The 20991-nt window shown below is 41.7% G+C and overlaps 1 protein-coding gene across 1 annotated transcript; it reads left to right on the top strand.

The window, feature by feature from the left end:
* Positions 1-6884: 6884 nt before the first annotated feature.
* On the top strand, positions 6885-20265 carry ZBTB21 (zinc finger and BTB domain containing 21). Its single transcript, XM_082490874.1, has 2 exons — positions 6885-6905; positions 17046-20265. Exon 2 carries the CDS (start codon positions 17059-17061, stop codon positions 20233-20235), a length of 3177 nt encoding a protein of 1058 aa, XP_082347000.1. The 5' UTR covers positions 6885-6905; positions 17046-17058; the 3' UTR covers positions 20236-20265.
* The last annotated feature ends 726 nt before the right edge of the window (positions 20266-20991 follow it).

The raw sequence follows: 20991 nt of genomic DNA, 5'->3' as shown, positions 1-20991 counted from the left end.
ATTTTGTAGTCTTAGGACCAGTACGTTAATGTCACACATGAAATGACTCAGTGACACAACAGCACCCTCAGGTATAGTACATGCACAAACCAAAAAATTGCTTTTTGGCTGCACAAACCAAAAAGTACCATCTAGAAATAACAATTCCACTACCATTTCATGAAGCAAAGAAATGTAGATGCAATTTTTCAGCAAGCCAATAGGTTTACTTCCTAACTTTTGTATTTTTTACTTGATGAGTACTACAGATCACCTCTAACAATTGGTTACAATCTTCTGAAAAGAAAAATAATCTACTCAACATATACCACATTTTTGCAGCATCTTAGCAATGCACAAACACAAATGCACTTGCTGCTACTCTGAAAAATGCCAACCATCTCTGTATAATCTCTAACCCCAGAAGACTGTTGTTTGAGGCCAAAACTGTCTGACTGATAGCGAGGAATTAAAGCATCAAGCTGACTTAAAATATACCATAGCACTAATAGCTCTTTGTTGCTCTGATTCACTTATATAAACCTTCTAGAGAACTGAGGCTACAGTCACAGTGCTTTCTGCCAAGAAACTTGATCCCTAAAGCCACATTTACAGGAAAACAGGATGATAAACATAATTATTGTACTAATGCAAAATTTCGCACTATCATTCCATTTATTATTCCTGAAAATAAACTTTGCTAAACATGAACAAAAGCATGAGACTTCCTTTTTTTATAACAAGCACATGACACTTCATTTTTCTTTGCTTTTCCTTGCTTGGAGTTGGCATACAGACAGAATTATACAATACGCTTGCCATATCGTCCGTCTTTCCATTTGCTTTTTCCTGGATTTCTTTGCACACAGTTTGTCTAAAATAAAGAGCCAGGATGTACGCACTTGTAACTAGGAAATCAAAGCCACTTTTTAATATTGTCTTACACACTTCCACTGTAATCAGAATACTCTGGATTTTATTTTTAGAAGGCTCAGACACCAAACTCCAGCTGAAGTTAATCAGAGCTGTGAAAACTGATAACATGAAATTGCACCCTATCTGCTGCACCATGACAGATTTTGTATTTCAGCTGCTCCCACAGCTTTTTATCAAGGTGTTTATTAAAGTACTCAGGAATGGCTTCCTAGTTGCTAATGAAGACACGTTATTCTTTTAACCAACAATCATAGTACCATGACCATCTGCCCGCTTAGAGAACACATGCCCTAATACTTGTAGCGTATTTTCCTCTGAATCATTGTCCAACCCACGGAACTATCACCTTTTTAAGTAGATATGTGTTTATTACTATGTAGCAGTTTCCTAGGGCGATATTACTATCTAGCTTGTCGTTGTCTGGCAGCGTTTATCTGAAACTGTCGGAGCCGCTAGGCATGTGGATTCTGAGTGGAAAATATTAACTAGATTGTGCTATTTGCAGAAGACTGAGGGTGACAGCTAAAAAAGCTCAAAATGTGGCACTCAGAAACAGCACTTCCAGGAATGAAGACAGTTTTACATTATACTGTATTATAGTTATTTTCCTGATAAGAAATTAAAATCTTCAGAAAGCAGTTCTTGACTTCTGTAACTTCACAGCAGTTACGGAATCACTGCGATTTTTATATTTTCATTGTGTATCTTACTGCCTGATTGTCTCTCTGAATATTGCTAACTGTCCACATTTTTGCGACAAGATAAGTGACAGTTTTCTACTAGAAAAAGTAAGATTTATTTTTACCTGCTAGCATTTGTTGTGGGAGGTTTCATACAAATATATTAGAAAAACAAAACAAAACAAAACAAAAATCCAGGCACCTTTTCCATGCACAGCTGTCAGCAATGAGAAACTGGTAGAAAATTCTGTGTCTGTATTTTGGCAATTCTATAAGTTACCTGTGTTTTGGCAGAACACGTGGAATTGATAAAGCTAGACCTCTAGTATTCTAGTGTTTCCAGAGACACTTGCTGCATTCAACAGTGGCTGAAAGGAACCGGTTCATTCAAGTGTTTTCTGTGATCACAAGTAACAGCACTTAATTTCCAAGAAGTTCTGGGATAGAAGCCGGTATCTGAAGGAACGGGGTAACAGCCATAGCATGTCCTGCAGCATTAGCATTTGCTCCACTGATAAGATTTTCAGGGCCAACTGAAAGAGGAGGCAGTTTCTTAGAGATTAATGATCTCCCTCTGCAACATGTCCTTGGCAATAGCAATTCCAGAGTTTTTGGTGGGAAAGAAGACAGACATAACAACTCTCTGTCCCTTGGGTACTGCATTTCTGCTATTACAGCAGCGACGGGAGAACCGTAGAGTTTGGAAAGCCACACTACCTTGGAGAAGGGGATGCAGCAGCAGTATATCCTCCTAAAGCTATCGAAGTACAGAATGAACCTCTCTATACAGACACAAGTGTCAAAAGAAAATTTACCAAGATGAAAGATTTTAGCATCTATACCTAGTCGAGGTTTCCCCACTGAAATAAAGCAAAAGTATACTGCGTGACCTTTCTTCTGAGGTGCGTTCTTCTTTCTCTAACCACTCTCCTTCTCTTCCCCCAAACCAAGGTTTTCTCTGCAAAACTCTTTCTCCGCAAAACTCTTTCTCCGCTGCTAATACAGGAGTGCCTAAGGGTATCTGAGATACTTCTAAAGCTCTCTAAATGAAAATAACCCGATGTCATTAGTTTTAGATTAGTTGCACAAGGTCCAAACCTTCACTAAAAAAAATTTAGGGGTCTACAAATCAAAAAGGGCTGAAACTACAGATCTAGAAAAAGACAGCCTGGCTCCAGGATATCACTTTATTCCAAATATTTTTATACTGAAAATGAAACAAATGTTAGCATTAAAAAAAAAAAACCAAACTATTCAGAGTACTTACACAACTTGGCCCTACAGTACAATACTTGCATCACAAAAAAATAGTAGCTTCTCATATTTACACATACAACCAATGCAAGTTTTTTAGTTTTTACATGTAAATTTTCTCACAAAGTCCATATATAATCATCCCTATTTTTTTAATCAGTTTGCTTTACAGTCTATGTTTTGCAGAGGTTCATTTTTTAACAAAATTCCAGTGATTAAGCTTGCTGGCAAGTATGATCAAAAGTTAATCTGAGCAGCTATTGGATACCCTGAATGGAAAACAAACCTTATACTCAACAAACATGCATCTGGTAATAACAGCTGCAACCACACACATATAGATGAAAAATATATCTATCTAAGCGCTCCATCAAAATGTTTAAAATTAGAAACGTTTGAAAAAAATATTAATGAACAAGCTATTCTTGAAGAATGAGAAAGTATCCAAATAATTGTGAATGTTGTATTTGACAAAATTAACCTACTTAGAGACAACTTAAATCCCAAATAATTCTACAGCATGAAATCCTTGCCTAGATTTCATTAGAATCAAGAAAAATCTGATTTACAGGGAATTAAGACATCCAGACAACTTTAATAACATCAAGTCAACCAGTCTCAATGATGAAATGCAGTCAGATCGAGTCTTATGTCCCTTCAAACCACACAATCTTTGAGAATTACGTTCAAAATTTTCCCAAATCATCTGCTTAAGGTAAGAACTACAGAGAGTAACTGCTGCCTGGTGCCAGTATATGCAAGTTGCTATGTGGGCTCCACTCTTATTGGCTACACTTTCACTAGGGAAACTGACAAATTAAGAATACTGATAACAAATACCTGCACAGTAAGACATAATTATACGTGCACACGTGTGTGTACACACCTTAAAGAACACAATTTTTTCAGCAGGGTAATTCCAGCACAGCAGTTCTCCATCTGTGACACAAGCCCTTTTGGAGAACTGTGGACGAGAAAATAATTACGCGAGACCAGTTTGTTTCTGCCTGGCTGAGAAATATCCAAGTACACGTGAAAAAGTTAGCAGGGCCTTGTGAGATTTACGAGCTCAGGTTAGTTTCACAAATGTTTCACTGGCACTGCAGCCAGTGTCACTGCATAAACTGGTTTATGCGAACAGATCCAACTGCTTTCCTAGTTGTTGGTTCCCATTACCATAGTAGGCCCTATTGTGCCAGAGCAGTTGTCTGCATACAGGCACAACAAACCAGATCAGGGAACTCTTCCAGATGAAACCAAGCAGCTCATTTGGTTTTCGTGCCGGCTCAGCACACAGCCACACTCATGTCAGGACAGACGCGGCAGTGGCACAAGTCTGTGAGTGGAAAAAAAAAAAACAACAACCCACTCCTTTTACAGGCAGCTTAGCAGGTTTACAAAACGACCAAAAGAGCTGACAGTGGCAAAAAAGCACAGCATGGTTTAGGTTGGAAGAGACATTAAAGATCATCCATTTCCACCCCCCCTGCCACGGGCAGGAACACCTCCCACTAGACCAGGTTGCTCAAAGCCCCATCCAACCTGGCCTTAAACACCTCCAGCGATGGGGCATCCACAACTTCTCTGGGCAATCTGTTCCAGTGCCTTACCAGCCTCAGAGTGAAAAATTTCTTCCTAATATCTAATCTAAATCAACTGTCTGCCAGTTTGAAGCCATTCCCCCTCATCCTATTACTACACATCCTTGTAAAAAGTCCCTCTCCAGCTTTCTTGCAGGCCCCCTTCAGATACTGGAAAGCTGCTGTAATGTATCTGAAGAGGTGAGAGAGGAGCTGGACCCAGTAAGGTACGTTGCCATTTTTCTTACATGGGGTTTAGCCCATTTGCAGCAAATCGTTGGCAAAATGATGTAAACGCAGCACTAAACACATTAGAGATATTCTAGTAGCTGCTTCAGAGTATTTGTGACTTCTGTAGAATACCTAAAAGCACTATTGGAAAACGCATATGCGGATTAGATGTTAATCTCTAGAATTGGAGCTGTCCTTAATGCAAAGATAATGGGCCAGATTAGCTTTCAGCAAAAACAAGCGAAATCTTGTAATTCCATTTTAATGCTTGTTTTTGACACATAAAGCCCTATTCAGGTGTTGAATTCAAAAGTGGGTAATTTCAACGGGAAGCAAGCCTAAAGCAACGACAGCGCCTGTTCTAATTTTTCAAATCACATCACGATGAAGGAGCACAGCAGCTATGAAGGGTCCGCACCAGCATCCACCGGTGCCTGGGCACATGCCTCCCTGCCCACGGCTGGGGAACGACGCTGCGTGCTTGCCACCAGACATCGACCTTCTTCCCAAACCGCGCCTGGGCCTTCCCAGCTACATTTCAGAAAAAGCCGGATTAAAATTTAAAATAAAATTAAATTAAATTAAATTAAAAAAAAAAAAAACCACAACAATTCAGACTATGAAATTAGGTGAACTGCGAAATAATGCAGCCTGCAGCGTTAATTGCTGCCCGCCCCCCCCCCCTCCCGCCTCACACAGACCCCCCCGCCCGCGGGGCCCAGGCCCGGCAGAGGGTGCGGGTTACCGCGGCGTCACCCTAACGCCAACTGTCACCGGCCCACCGGTGACACCGGCCAGAGAGAGAGTGCGGGTTACCACAGCGTCACCAAACCCTAACGCCACTTATCACCGGCCCCGAATCGGGTGCGCGGCCGGAGGGGAAGACACGACTGGGACCGGCCGCTCCCCCCACCCCCCATTCCCCCGCGGCTGCCTCAGTTTCCCTCCCGCGCGCGCCAAGCCGTTACCGGGCTAGGGAGTGTGGGGGGGAGGGGAAGACACTGACGCGTGAGGGGGGATGGGGACGTGTCGGGGACCCCAGCGTTTGCCGCCGTCTCCCGCCACGCGGGCGGCCGGCCCGCCGGCGCGCTCGCGCGTGGGCCCGCCCGCCCGAGGGCCACCGCCCGCCGCGCTACCTGCGGGGGGAGGGGCGGCGGGTGGGGGGGGGATCCCCCGTAACCGTCTCTCGCCGCCACCCTCCCCCGCCGCGCCAGCGCCTCGCCCCCCGCTCCCCCGCCGGCCAATCGGAGCGCTGCGCACGTGACGAGCGTTCCCTTCGATGACCTCATCCCTGGTGTGGGATGACGTCAAATTCAAGATGGATGGAATCACGGCGGCGGCAGCAGCGCGCGCGGGCGAACCGTGAAAGGAGGCGCCGAGGGGGGCAGCGGGGGGGGCGCGGCTGGCGGCGGAGAGGGTGAGTAACGGCCGCGTCTCGCGCCCGTTTCGGGGGCTGCCCGCGCCGTATGGGTCTCCCCGTGTACAAAGGCGTCTTTTCCTGACGTAACTCTGAGGTGGTGGTTTTTTTTTTTCCTCCCCCCCCCCTCCTTCCAACCGAGCGGGGCTGCGGTCCGCGAGCGGCGCAGTGCGCCTGCGCCGGTTACGAAACGCGTGTGCCCGGCCGCCGCGCATGCTCCCTGGGCTTGGAGGAAACGGCTCAGCGCCCGTTCGCGCCGGCACACGCCCGCCACATCGCCCTGCTGGGCCGCCCTCTGCGCATGCTCCGGCCGCCCCTCGTGCGCCTGTGCCGGGCGCCCCCGGAATCCCGCGGAACTGCGCCTGCGCGGCGACCGGCGCGGGGGCAGCACTGCTCGGCGCATGCGGGGGAGGAGGAGCGGGGCGGGGGGCGCGCGCGCGTGTCTCCCTACCTGCGCCGTGCCCAGCGGGAGGGCGGTGCCGCCGCCTCAGGAGGCGGTTACCCCGCCCCGCCCCGCCCCGCCCCGCCCCTCCCCGCCGCAACGGCCCGGGGGGGAACGGGGGGGAGAGGGGGAGACGGGGCGCCTCAGTGGTACCCGCGCCTCCCCCTCCGCCCGGCGGGCCGCGGGAGCGGCGGGCTGAGGGCCGTTCCTCGGGCGGACACGGGCTCTGATCCCAAGTGTAAAACATGGGGAGAGGATCCGGGAGGGCCGTGCCTCGCTGTGGTAGGTCCTGCCCGCCGTGTCCTGAAGGGAGAGCCGCGCTGGCCTGCACATTTCAGGGCGGAAAGCAATCCGGCAAGGTTCCTGCCGCCTATAAGTACATGCAGGTATTAAACACGGTGTAGTTTTACTAGTCTAAGCGCTCTTTGGCTATATTATTCATGAGTAGGAGAAAGTACATCTCGTAGTCTAGTGGAAAACTCTTCCGTGCAGCGTACCAGTGTGTGCTTTGAATTGCAGAAAGCTGTGGAAGGTGTTTTACCCCATCACAGCTGTCAGAGGGAATTGTACTTCAATGCTCTTTAAAGACCAAACCGTCATTGTATGTCCAGATTGGATGCAGCTTGTGAAGTATCGAACCTCAGGAAAACTTAATCTAAAGGAATTAATATACTGAGACAGGAAATATTGTTGAACTTCATTGTGTGCTTAGCAAGCTCTTCTTAAAAATTAAATGGCACTTGTTTTAAAAGCTCTTCAGTTTTTCTGTTGTTGGACTTGCAGTGCAAGGCAGAGATAGGTAGGCTGTAGGTATAAGAAGAGATTTTGATGAATTACATATACATAATCTCACAACTTTTTGTGAATACAGTGAAGATCTTGTAGTTAACTTGTAGTTAATATTTTTATCCTTAGACAAATGTTAATTTGAAAATATTTTTTTTTAATGTATCTTTGTACAACAAGGTTTGTGATATTAAATCAGGAGTAGTAAATATGTGTTACAGGTAAATCTAGTACTGCTTTATGTTTGTATTGCCTGAACACTGCCAGTTATAGTGTTCTGTTCTGATTTTGCTCAAACTGACAGACTAACTGCTTTGACTAAGATTTTCCACCAGGGTTATGCTGATGTTCTTGAGGGGAACTTTTGAGCAAACTTTACTAACTGTTTTTATAAACCTTGTTTGCAAAAAACAAATTATGTTGCCATCTCTTGGGTGGAAGAGGGTTTGACATCCTTTACTCTCAGCAGTTTTATTACCCATTGGCTCTACAGTTGTAATCTCATAATAACATTTGGTTTAGTCTACCTGTAGAAGATCCACCCAACCTGACTGGATTGTGAGCGTTTAAAGAACTTGGTAGGGACTTGCAGGAGATGTCACAGATTACAACTGCTGGAGTTTTCAGCTGCAATGTGTGCTAGGCCAGGATTTGTCAGGGGTTTCTCTGGCTGTGAGCTCCCCTGAGTCTGCTGGAGACAGGATCACCCCTGGGGATCGGAACTGAGAGTGGGTGACCACGCCTCTTGATCTCAGTGGTGCTCTTGCTTCTCCACTAATTTCAACATTTCCCTGTGATCCAGAACAGGATTAAAGTCCTAATGAGCTGGGTGCTTTTTTAACGCTTAAGGTAACTTATCCTTTAGTACATATTGGCACTCTTATTTAATATAAAAAGAGGCAATAGCTTGTAAGAAGTTTTTGAAGTCCTCTTTGTGCTGTACATTTAATGGTACCCAAGTATAATGGGTGTGAACATTTGTGCTTCCTTTTCCAACTGTGTAGGTTTCCAAGTGTCAGGGTGATAATCTGTCAGCTGATTCAAATTCAACATGCTTCTTAGGTTGAGAACCCTCCAGATCACTAGAAACCTGATATCACTAAGAGATTGGGTTTTGTGAGCTCATGTTTTTTGTGTGTGATGCTAGAGAATACTGATACACAGGGAATTAAATAGTTGGTGCTCTGATCATCTTCATAGTGATGGCTGACTGTGCTTTCCTTAAAATTGGTTAGAGGCATACCAACATTTGGGTTTAAAAGGACAACTTCACAGAAAGCTGTGAGCTTTCATACCATATTTGATGTTGTTTATTTTTGAACTTCAGTAGCTGTGAAGCATTTACCGTAAAAAAAAAAAAAAAAAAAAAAAAAAAAAAAGTAATTTCCAGTTACAGTTTTCAAGGTTTTGAAAGTTGTTCATCTGCAAAATAGTGATAACTATGGTCTATAAACAAGTGTAGACATACAGGGTAGAGGAAGGAGGAGCTGGGGAGAGGAAGTTGGGCTGTAACCACCATATGGTTTGTACTGCACTGGGAGGTACTATGCTGTGAGTCACACAGTACAGTTGCAGCTATTTCCAGCTCTCATTAAAAGAAATTCTCGACTTTTGAGCAACTGAGCTGTTTCATAATGAACTCTGCCACATTTAATGATCTGAGATCCTCAGAAGGGGAAAAAATCTTCAGAGGCAGCAAAATCATTTGTCGCAGTTGGAAAGACTGCAATATGCTCTGCTTTAAAATAGATATTCTGTGCAGAGGGAGTTGCTTTCCCCAAATACTTATGGTGTAGACTTTATTATTAGTCTATGCATTGTAATCTTTTTTACAATTTTTTCCTTAATGAGAATATTTACGATAGCAATTCTCTTAATTTTCTTTCATTCAACAGTGAAATAAAAAAAAAATCGTGTTGTCTTTGCATATCGGCGACTTTATTATGTTGATCTACAATAGTTCAGGCATATTTTATGAACAAGAAAAGTGTCGAGCAAGTGTTCTACCTTCCTACACTCATTCCACCTCCACCACTACCACTATCAATTCAGCAGTCTTACAGCCCATCAAAAATAAGAACATTTTAAAATCACCTAGTCCTGATTGTTGAGGAGGTTTTCCCTCTGAGATTTAGTGAAACACCATACCTTTGTTGTGCAAAATGTTTCCATACGCTCTGTCTTGAAAAGCTATGAAAAATCCTTTCACCAAATAATTTCAAAAAAATGTTGCCAAACTTGACCTCTTATGGTAATTCATATACAATTAAATTGCATTCTTTGGTAAAAAAAGAAATACTTTTTTCCTTTTTTGTTACAGAGCATTAATCTCCTTATCCATGGTTTATCCTACATCAGCACTTAACAGTGTGAGTAATCTTTAGGTTGCAATTCATTCTCAGTAATCTCTTTGATAAGTTGTGGTTAGCTCTGGGACAGCTCTTACACGGGGGACAGTGAGTGTCCCTGCCACCCCCTCGCCCCCCTCCCATATTTCCCTCCAGCACTGTGTGGCTCATGCATTGCCCAGCACCAACCCTAACATCACAATACACTGGAACTGGGAGTGTACCATTAGTCCCAGTGGGAGTGGATGTCCATCAGCTAAAAAACATTAGAGCTACTTTGGGGTGAGCTATTTGGCATTCTGGTCTGAATACATTTGTGAGTATCTTTGGAGAATTTTTCGAAAATAGTGTACTTGGTACAGTAAATAAACCTCAGAAATAATTTTAAAGTAAACTAAGAAACACAGACAGAAAAGCAATGGAATTACAGTGATTTCTAATCACCACTTGCCACAACCTAATCTACCTGTGACAACCAAGAGGAATTAGCTTATTTTGTGCCAGGACATAACTCTGAGTACACTCCTTCAGCTATTGAGGTCAATGGCCAAATATGTCACAAATTCAGTAAGAGTAGGACCAGCTCCTTTTTCATAAATACTTTTGAGGAATGAAGCAAAAATACTTAGTGTTTTTGTTCATGGAGGAGGATTTTTAATTTATTTTTTTTTAAAAAGTATGTGAGACGTTGCTTGCCTCCAAATGCACATGGACTTGGAGTACGCTGAAAATCTTCCATGTGCTATTCATGACCTTATAAATCTCCTACGTAAAACTAATGTAAAAATTGCTGTTGTCTTTCCCCTTTTACAGTATCCTATGTTGTCTTCCCAGTATCTTGCCCATAATTAATGATGGCTGAATGAAGGTGATGGTTGAATGGAGTTTTCTTTAGATCCCTTCAGTGGACATAAGATGCCTGTGTTCTCTGAATCATAAGTTTCTCACTTGGCAGTTTTTTAGGCTCAGCTTTTATATTGGTTCTGGATGTTTCAGATTAAGTGCAGGACATTTTCCCCAATCTCTAGTTTTCTTACAGAAACCTTAGTGTAAGCACAATTCTGTTGATAGAAAAGTACCTTATAAGGGTATAATTGGTTTCTCTTCCCATCTGAAATACACTATGCCTGTAAAAAGCATCTTTATATTAATAGAAATAAGCCCACAATTAGGGTTTGTCATTTTCACTATACCAGCAAAATTAAAAGCAGTGTGTAGACAAGACTTTAGTATGAATTAGACCAGTTAAACAGAGAAAGAGTGGCTTATACAGTAAAGCAGATGACTGAATATTATTCAGTTTGGTAAGCATATCTCAGCAGTACCAATAAAATAATACAGCCAACCTGTAGAAAGAGTATAAGCGTACATGTTTGATGTGTATCTCCTCTTCAAATTCTTGGTTTCCTGCATTTCTTACTACGAAAATCACAGGAAATATTTCTGGGAATGAGCTTTTTGTAGGTGTTTAAGGTGTATGTTCTGCCATCAAGCCTTTAGGTCTTGTTCCATCAGAGAGTTTAATGGCAATGTTACAAAACTCAAAAGAATGAAAACTGAAGAACTCCTTAGGGAAAGGCATTTTTAACCTTTTTAGTTTCTTGATTTAGTTTACAGCAATTTAGGTGATGAGTTACACGCCTTTCAGCGGAGGCATTGAGGCCAGGACAAATATTTTATCATACAATGTTTGATGTGTTTTAATCTTTGTGAACTCTTTCAAGAAGAGTTGGAAAAGTTCATAGCCAGAGCACATTCCTGCCCTCTCCCTTACATCCAGTAGTTGTGCAATCAATCCCATGGTCAGCTGGATCAGTTTACTGCTCGGACAGCAAGCTAGCCTTTCCTTAGCGGGGGAGGGAGGAGACATAGACTGCTCCTTGCAGGAGCAATCCCCAGTTAGATTGGACTGAGAGTAAGATGAAATTGCACCGTGAGCTGCTGCTTGGTTGTAAACAGGAATGAGAAGGACAAGTGGAGCTTTGTGGTGTTACTGACGTTTTGTAATTTGCTGCAAGTGAGGAGGAGCTATTTTGAATGTCAGTTGGCAAAACTATGGGTATGAACTGAATGTGAAAAGTAGCCTCTAATTTCTAAGAGAATTTCTAGTCTGTATCAGGATAACTGCTAATTATTTGTCTCTAGTGGCAGGCAAAATAGAGACACTGCACAATATAGAATTTCTTCTTTTCCTCTCCCTAAATTTCTGCTGCTGTATGTGTGGTGAATAAATAGTTAGAAATTAATACATCAATTTCACACACCAGCAAATATATTATTTATCTGATTTTATACCTCTCTTCATACCAGTGAGTCTATCCTTGCTGCTGACCTATTGGGAATGAAAAACATTTGTCTTCATGGAGAAAGTTCACAGTATTGTCTCTAGTGGGAAACGGCAATAGCAGCTGAAATCACATTTTATTAAATCCGGGAAGACAGACTCCCTAAACTTGCAGCAAGAGATTACTCAAATATTTAGTCAGAAAAAGATTATAGAAGTGCAAACAGTCTTGCTCTGCAGGTTTGGAGCTTTTACATATAGCTTTTGGGTGTGTGTGTGTTTAAATATATATGGACTGCAGGAGAGTATGTTGCAAAGGCCACTGATGGCAGAAGAAGGATTTGATAAACCGTTGTCAAACTCAAATAATAAAATCCAGCATAGGATACTTGAGTAGAAGTTTAAGCAGTGTAGATTTCTTTTGCATCTGGACTCTTGGTGAGTAATGGGACTCTTTTCCCTTCTTGTATCTGAAACAGCACATGAGTTATCAGAGCCATCAAATCCTCTGCAAAGGAGGCTTGTGCACTCACAACTGAGTGCAACATTCCTGCATTTACCTGCTCAAACCACGACAATACCCCAGGAAGTCACTTTTATTTCTTGGCTGAGTTTTATAATCCACGTGTCTTTGGTTTTTTTTTTTTTAGTGGATTTGCCACCACCACACTTCTTATGTACGTTTCCCTTGTTGAAACCCCTGTTAAGTCTTCCTTGTTGCCAGTCTCCTCTGTGTATCCTCCTCCTCCCTGGTATTCTCTGCTTCTAACTGCTGTTTCTCACAGCCCTGGCGCCTCCTTGCTGCAACGTTTCATCTCATTAAGCATTTCAGAACATCGTCTTTCCCACTGCCACCCCCAACATGCTATTAACATAGCTTTAGCTGGCAGCTCTGTCGTTATAATGGAAGTCAGCAGGCAACATCAACATCTTATTTTAGTTGCTTGTGTATTTGCAAGTGTAAGCTCTTATGCTGAAAATTTTCACATAAATGTCTGCCTGATTCTATTTGTAAAGTTTCAGCATCGATAAGTTCATTGTTTCTGAAAGTGAAGTTTCAGATGGGCAAAGCTGATTGAACAACTTGCTGACAAAGAATGTGTAGTTTTGTGGCTTCTCTTGCTGCAACTCTGGTGCTGACCTGACCTCTCAGTAAGCATTAAGCTCCTATCCTGTAAAACAGCAAACAGATATAAAAAGCTGGGTTGGTTTTGTTTGTTTGTTTCCTGCTTTATTTTAGGGTGCCATGTCAACTTACTGGGATGGTAAGCAGAAGGGGTGAAAGGAAGAGGAGGATACCACAGGGCTGGGAGCAGGAGATGTGAGAGTAAGGCACGGAGGAAGAGAGGGGGAACTTCCACTTCAGAGGCAGGTAGCTGCTGAAGATCAATAGGCTGCTGAGCCAAAAAATAAGCTTTTTCACCCTTTCCTTGTGAAGAACTTCCTGAGTAGAGATTTCCTTTTTGCAGAAAGTAATTTTGAAATAGTAGTGGTTTTTTTCTATCCTTGTTCAAAAAATAGAACTTGTACCAAATGCAGTACTGAGGTCTCTGAAGGCTAGTTCGCAGAGATCAGTAGAGGGCTGTCGAAGATTGACACTAAAATCTCTTCCTGGCCTCCCGAAGGAAGGTGCTCCTGCTGCGCTTGCCCTTCTTGGGTCTTGCTGTCACTGTTCCTCCTGAGGACCAGCAGCTGCTATAGCATGTGGCACCTGAACACAGACGATGGGAGATTTTCTGGCATGCTCCTACTGTTTCCTTGATGTCACCCAAACATCATGGAAGAAAAGAAGAAAGGGCTTTGTTTTCAGTCAGTAGTGAAGACGGGTGGAAAAAGTGGTTGGAGAGAATAGAAGCAGATTATCTGGAGGAAAGAGCTCAGGTAGTTAATGGCAAAATAATCTTCAGATGAGGAAGTATGATTCCTCAAACACCTGGAATCAAATCTAGTATTACAAGAGGCTGCCATAGCTCTGTTATCTGCACAGTAGCTAGGCACACCTTTGGTGTCAGGGCTGAGTGCAGTCATTAAAGCATTGGCTTTGACAGCAAACTGTTGGAAGGAGTTCCTGTCGTCTTATAACTGTTTTGCTGCCTCTTCAGTTATGCCAGTGCATACATTCTTGAGATTGTAGTTTAATATAAAAATTAAGCAGCATTTGAAAACAAGTATTTGGTTTTGGTTTATTTTCTGATGTGCTGTGTAATACATGCCTGCAAATATTTGTATGGGCACAGCTTGAAGGAGTGGAATGCAGTGTGCAGATAAGATGAACAAAAGAGAGCAGGAATGTCTTGGATCAACTTTGTTACTGAAAAGTTTCATTAGTGAAATTTCAGTACATTGTACATTTACTCCGGTAATCTTTGGGGTTTTTTTTTACATCTCAGGCTTTCAGATGATCGATGTAAATGTGTTAAAATGGTTCTGCAAATCAGTTCTGGTTTTGTTTCTTAACATATCATAGCTTGTTTTATTTCTGACTGTTGTGTTTAAAGGCTATTAAGATGAAAGTCAAGCACTTGAATTAGAAAATACCAGGATTAAAGCTGCCTTTGCAGGATTAATTTGGTCCCTTGCCATTTGTGTGTGTTGCAGTCTTGGTTACTGTTAAAGTGACAGAATTACATTGCACTAAGGAGCTCTGCCTCCTTCACTGCAGGGAAGAGACTGATCTGATAAAGAAAGGAAGGACTGTAGTGGGATGCTTACCTCTGTCTTGTTTAATGTAATAAATTGAAGGTGTTCCATGAATAGAAAAGGAGAATGTGGAAAGAAGGATGGGTGGCAATTGGATTCTGCTTTAGACATGTAGATTTTATACCTGTCTCTACTAATGGCATTACTGTGTTACGATGGACAAAGGAACATGTATAAACATGGTGTTTATTCTGCGAGTGTCTTACACGAGTCACAAGGCCTGAATAAAGCAGGTTAAAGTTAAAGATTTGAAAATATTTCAAAACATTTGACTAATATATTGCTTTCCTATTGTGTAGTATGGGTTCTGCAGCAACTTCTATTGGATGCCTCTACAATAATGTTTTAGTTCAAGTTTCTTTCATAAGCACGCTGTTGATATGTTACCTCCATGTACCATGCTGCAGCTTGCATCACAGATGAATCACCTGAGTTTGCAAACTCAATTTCTTTCAGATGAAACTAAAGGAAAAGATGCATTCTTGCAACAGTTGTCCTAATAACACTCCAAGTGTTAATGGGTGCATAGACCATGAGACTGGACTAGGGCCAGTCAGACTCCACCACTTTAAATTGCAGTAGCATCCACAAAGGAGATGGGTAGTGCACACTCCCCAGACAGTACTTTTAAGCAAAACATAGAAATCAAATCAAAACAGATGGGTTTCTCAAATTCATAGAAGTTTGACTGCTCTGCTTTTTTTAGATGGAGGTGGGGGGAATTATGCATTATAACTATCTGAGGTGAATTAAGGATAAATTAGTGTTTATGAAACGACACTGCAAGGCACTGAAACACTCAGTAAAGAGACAGCTCTGGTGAGGAAACAGAATTCTGCTTTTTCTATTGCTGTGACACTAGCAATTTGCTGTGACACTAACTCATTTGGTAATTTCAGGTGTAGAAGTGGTAGCTCAGTCCTATCATATGATCAACGCCCTGAGACACTGCATGTGGCACCCTTTAAGTCATTTTGCAATAATACCAATTTAGACTTTGATCACTTATTTATATCCATTAGTTGTAAGATTTAACACCCCCATTTATTAATTATGGGGTTATGGCTTCTTAATATTGGTTTTTATTTCAATAAACTTTTCAGTTTTGCTTGTAAGCTGATGAATAGTGAGATCTCTTTGTTGTAGTAGCATATATCGTATAAATATCTAAAGAGTAGTTTCTCAATTCAGTTGTAAAAAGGAGATAATAGCTTTTAAAAGACACATCATTGACTTGTTTTACACAGAGGAAGGTAGTGTAAAATTACAATTCTGTTCAAATTAACCTACAAGAAAAGTATCCATGGAAATAAAAGAAAATTGGATATTGCTGACTTCTCTGTGTGTGTGCATGTGCACAGATGTATACATTTCAATTCATGCCACAGAAGTTGTTTGTTTAAACTGACTTAAAATATGATTCTCTTCTTTTGTTAAGATCTAACCAGGGGCAGTCTATTGAGTTATTGAGACATCCTGCAGTACGGGGTAGGCTGTGTTTTGAAGCATATGGAACATGGGGATTTCTGCATGGCAGGTTAATTTATGCTTATTGTACTCCTGGATGCACCTGAGGGTAGCTGTTCCTCAAGTATATGCATTGTGGGCATAAAGTGCTCTTATGCTAGTGAATAAGATGAGTTGTTCAGTTTTCTGGTTGCTCTTAAGCTAGAACAAAGCAACGCGGGGATACTTCAATTATAATTGTGAAATTTCCAAGAAACCAGATGCTGTCAGTGCAGTTATAAGTGACACATATTTGATAGCTAGAAGTATATATTAACAACACTTATTAAGCATAAGCAAACATTATTAGTTAATCTAGATTACAGACAATAATCCTGTTTCCCTCTCCCTTCCCAGTATTAATGCCCTTTCCATCATCCTATTAAAAATGACAACAAAACCCTGTTAATTTGTTTAGTCAGCAGGAGACTGTCAGGGTTGCTTAGCCTCAGAAAGGTGGCTTAGCATAACTAAGCTTTAAATATCAGTCAAGAGTTTATCAATACAGTTGTCAAGATAGATCCTCATAAAGCTGAGAAAAAGATGATCAGGAGTGAAACAACTGAACTGTTCCTTCATGTGGACAGGTGTATTGCAGGAAGAGAACACAGCCCCCCCCCCCCCCAGTTAGTTAGGTGTAATATTCTTGGTGTAAGATCAGCGATTAACAGTGTACTTGAAAGTGTGTATGAGGTGGTTATTCTTGTGCCTGTGCATCTGTTGGAGCCAATAGTGTTGTTTTAATTCCCATACCTCTCCTCCAAACAAGCTTTTTTCTTCATCACTGTTGATAGTGGTTTAGCCAGTTTATGAAGTACAGAGGGATTACGTGTGTTTACTTGATCTCTAAGAACAGTTCACATAAGGCAACCTACAACTTTTTTTTTGTTGTTCTTTTTCAGAAACATCAGAATCATGGAGGGGCTCTTGCATTACATAAATCCAGCACATGCCATTTCACTTCTAAGTGCACTGAATGAGGAGCGTCTAAAGGGACAGCTGTGTGATGTTGTTCTTATAGTAGGAGACCAGAAGTTTCGAGCTCATAAAAACGTTCTGGCTGCCAGCAGTGAATACTTCCAGACTCTGTTCACAAATAAGGAGAATGAGTCTCAGTCAGTGTTTCAACTCGACTTTTGTGAACCAGATGCTTTTGATAATGTGTTAAACTACATTTATTCTTCATCCTTGTTCATTGAAAAAGGCAGTCTTGCAGCTGTGCAAGAACTGGGCTACAGTCTTGGAATATCTTTTCTTACAAACATTGTTTCGAAGAGTCCTCAAGCTCCTTTTCCAGCTTGCCCTGTTAAGAAAATATTGTATCAGGAGGAAGATGAAAGTAGTTCTCAGAAGAGAAGCGTCATTGTCTGTCAGAACAGAATTGAAGCACAAGTGAAAAGTATAAATCAAACACAACATGATTTAAGCCATACTTCTAAGCCTTCACCCTCTGTTGCTGTCAAAACTAGCAGTAGACCACAAGCAACAAAACCAACTGAAACCCTTCACAACTTACCACTGACTGAAAGGAGATGGCTGAAAGACAGCCCTGTGAGCTATACCAAGCTTCATGAAACTTCTGTAACTGTGGAGGATCAGAGCAGATGCAGTTTAGTGAAAAGGAACACAGCACTGCCTCAAATGCCTTTAGCAGAGAAAGAAATTACAAGGGATGAACCGGGAAGCAGTGGTCAGCTTTTAAGAGGAAAGGCTGCAGAGATGTCATTAAAAAGACTGCGTCCACCAGTCTTGTCTCTGCGTGGCACATCAGAATCTACATTTTTGTTGCGAGAGGCAGGAAAAGGAAATGGTCAAGGTGAAGACAGGAATTTGCTGTACTACTCAAAGTTAGGGCTAGTAATCCCATCTAGTGGATCTGGTCCAGAAAACCAAAGTATTGACAGAAGTGGGCCGCTTGTAAAAAGTCTCCTTCGAAGGTCACTGTCCATGGACAGCCAGGTTCCTATTTACTCACCTTCTGTTGACTTAAAACCTTCACAGGTATCATCGTCCTCCTCACCGGGAGCTAATGATTCCCAGAAGACATTTAATGTTGTATCTCAAAAGTCATCCTTGAAAGAGTCATCAGAGAAGTTAGTCTTAGATGAAAAACCACAGGTAATACACCCACATCGCCTTAGGTCTTTCAGTGCCTCTCAATCAACTGATAGGGAGGTTACTTCCCCTCTCACAGAGGTGCGAATAAAAACCGAACCTAGCAGTCCGCTTTCAGATCCAGCTGAAATAATAAGAGTTACAGTGGGTGATGCTTCAGCATCGACAAATAAAGACTTTCCTTTTAAAACTGAGGATGATCATAAGGAACCAAGCAGACTACCAGCAAAAAGGAGATTTCAAGCTGATAGAAGACTACCATTTAAGAAACAGAAGGTGGATGAGCAGGGTTCTCCTGGGTCAGAAGATAACTTTGAGGAAGGCTCAAGCCCTATGCACCTTGATGCAGATTTTCCTGATTCTGATGTGAGTAAAGATGAATACAGCGAGATGGAAGAAGCAAGACCAAATAAAAAATTTAAATGCAAGCACTGCCTTAAAATTTTCAGATCAACAGCAGGTCTTCATCGTCACGTAAACATGTATCATAATCCAGAGAAGCCCTATGCTTGTGACATATGCCACAAGAGATTTCACACAAATTTCAAAGTGTGGACGCACTGCCAGACACAACATGGAATTGTGAAGAATCCCTCACCTGCTTCCAGTTCACATGCTGTTTTGGATGAAAAATTCCAAAGAAAACTGATCGATATAGTGAGAGAGAGAGAAATAAAAAAAGCTCTAATAGTTAAACTAAGACGCGGCAAGCAAGGTTTTCAGGGACAATCTGCTTCACAAGCACAACAAGTCATCAAAAGGAACTTAAGATCGAGAACCAAAGGAGCCTACATTTGTACCTACTGTGGGAAAGCTTATCGCTTCCTCTCGCAATTTAAACAGCACATAAAAATGCACCCAGGGGAGAAACCAATTGGAGGAAATAAGGCTCCTAAGCAGAAGGATCATGCTCATATTGAAAGTCCAGTAGAAAGCAAAGAGGTTTATCAGTGCCGTCTCTGCAATGCTAAGCTCTCTTCACTTATTGAACAGGGAAATCATGAGCGACTCTGTAGAAATGCTACTATCTGTCCTTACTGTGGTGTTAGATTTTCTTCTCCAGAGCTGAAGCATGAGCATGAAAGCAAGTGTGAATACAAGAAGCTTACTTGTCTTGAGTGTATGCGTACCTTCAAGTCATCCTTTAGTATTTGGCGTCATCAAGTTGAAGTTCACAATCAAAACACAATGGCTCCATCAGAGAACTTTTCTTTACCTATTCTGGATCACAATGGAGAAATAACTAGTTCATCAAGATTGCCCCCTCAGTCAGAGTCCAATAAAATGAACAATTTTGTTGCTGCAAAGGAAGATGGTGTATTCAGTGATTCATCAGAACAAATAAATTTTGATTCTGAAGATTCCTCATGCCTACCTGAAGACTTAAGTGTTTCCAAGCAGTTCAAAATTCAGATCAAAGAAGAGCCTGCAGATGATATAGAGGATGAGGTCACTGAAACGAGCAGAGAACCTAAGGAAGTAGTCTCCAACAAAGATGCTGGTTTGTGGCCCTGTGAAAAGTGTGGGAAGATTTTCACTGTACGCAAACAGCTGGAGCGTCACCAAGAGCTCTTGTGCTCTGTGAAGCCGTTTATTTGTCATGTGTGTAACAAGGCCTTCCGAACCAATTTCCGTCTGTGGAGTCACTTCCAGTCTCATATGTCACAGGCTGCAGAGGAGTCCACAAATAAAGAGCCTGAGATATGTCCACCAGCTAATTCCCCATCACCACCACCCTTACCTCCACCCCCACCCCTCCCCAAAATCCAGCCTTTGGAGCCTGATAGTCCGACAGGCTTGTCTGAAAGCTCCAGTACTACTGAAAAATTATTTGTACCACAGGAGTCTGATACACTCTTCTATCATGCTCCACCACTTTCAGCAATCACGTTCAAAAGACAATACATGTGTAAACTCTGTCATAGGACTTTCAAGACAGCTTTTAGTCTTTGGAGCCATGAACAGACACACAATTAGCTTTAACAGATACCTTAAAAAGCTAGTTCAGTGGAGGCTGTGTTCAGGATTTCAGATGTATGCCATATAAACTAGAAATTTAAGAGGATCAAAACAACAACCATGACAAAAAAATTGTAATTTGTGATGCTGCTTGGATTTGAAGATTAAGGTAAACTAACCTGGTTAGTAGGGTAGAAAGCAGAGTAATTTAAAATACTGTGGTCTGGGATCTAATAGTAACAGAATAATTTTTATTTCATTTAACACTGAAATACGATCACATCTGGATTGTATGCATGGATCTTCATCCTGTGATGATGGTGTGTGCGTGTGTATTATATATAAAGTTATGTATTAAATGAAAAGAGCAACAACAATTTGGATTCTAACTGTGAGTTTATAGTAGTGAAATACTGGTTCCAACTTCATTAATTTTTTTTTAAATAACGAAACCAACACACAAGCTCCATATAAATAGTTGCCATAGACTTGCAATTAGGGAGGAAGTGGATGGAGTGTCTTGCTGTATTGACTTAGGTCTTAGAAACCTTTAGCAATAACAAACAAACCTCAAGTTTGAGTAATCCTAATGTTGTTGGATACAAATGTTTGATATTTTAAGGGAACATAGAATTGTTTTGTTGTTATATGGAACTTGTGCAAATTAAAATAGAATCTAAAGTCAGCAATATTATTCCTAAGATTTTATATAAAAAAAGTAGCAGCAAGTCTGCTTTCAGCCATTTAATTATGTTTCTAAGGAAAATTGGGGAA

The sequence above is a fragment of the Vanellus vanellus genome, assembly GCF_965231255.1.
Source record: "Vanellus vanellus genome assembly, chromosome: 1".
NCBI classification, from domain to species: Eukaryota; Metazoa; Chordata; class Aves; order Charadriiformes; family Charadriidae; genus Vanellus; species Vanellus vanellus.
Note: the sequence above shows the minus strand (reverse complement) of the source record. Positions and strands in the feature narration are given on the sequence as shown.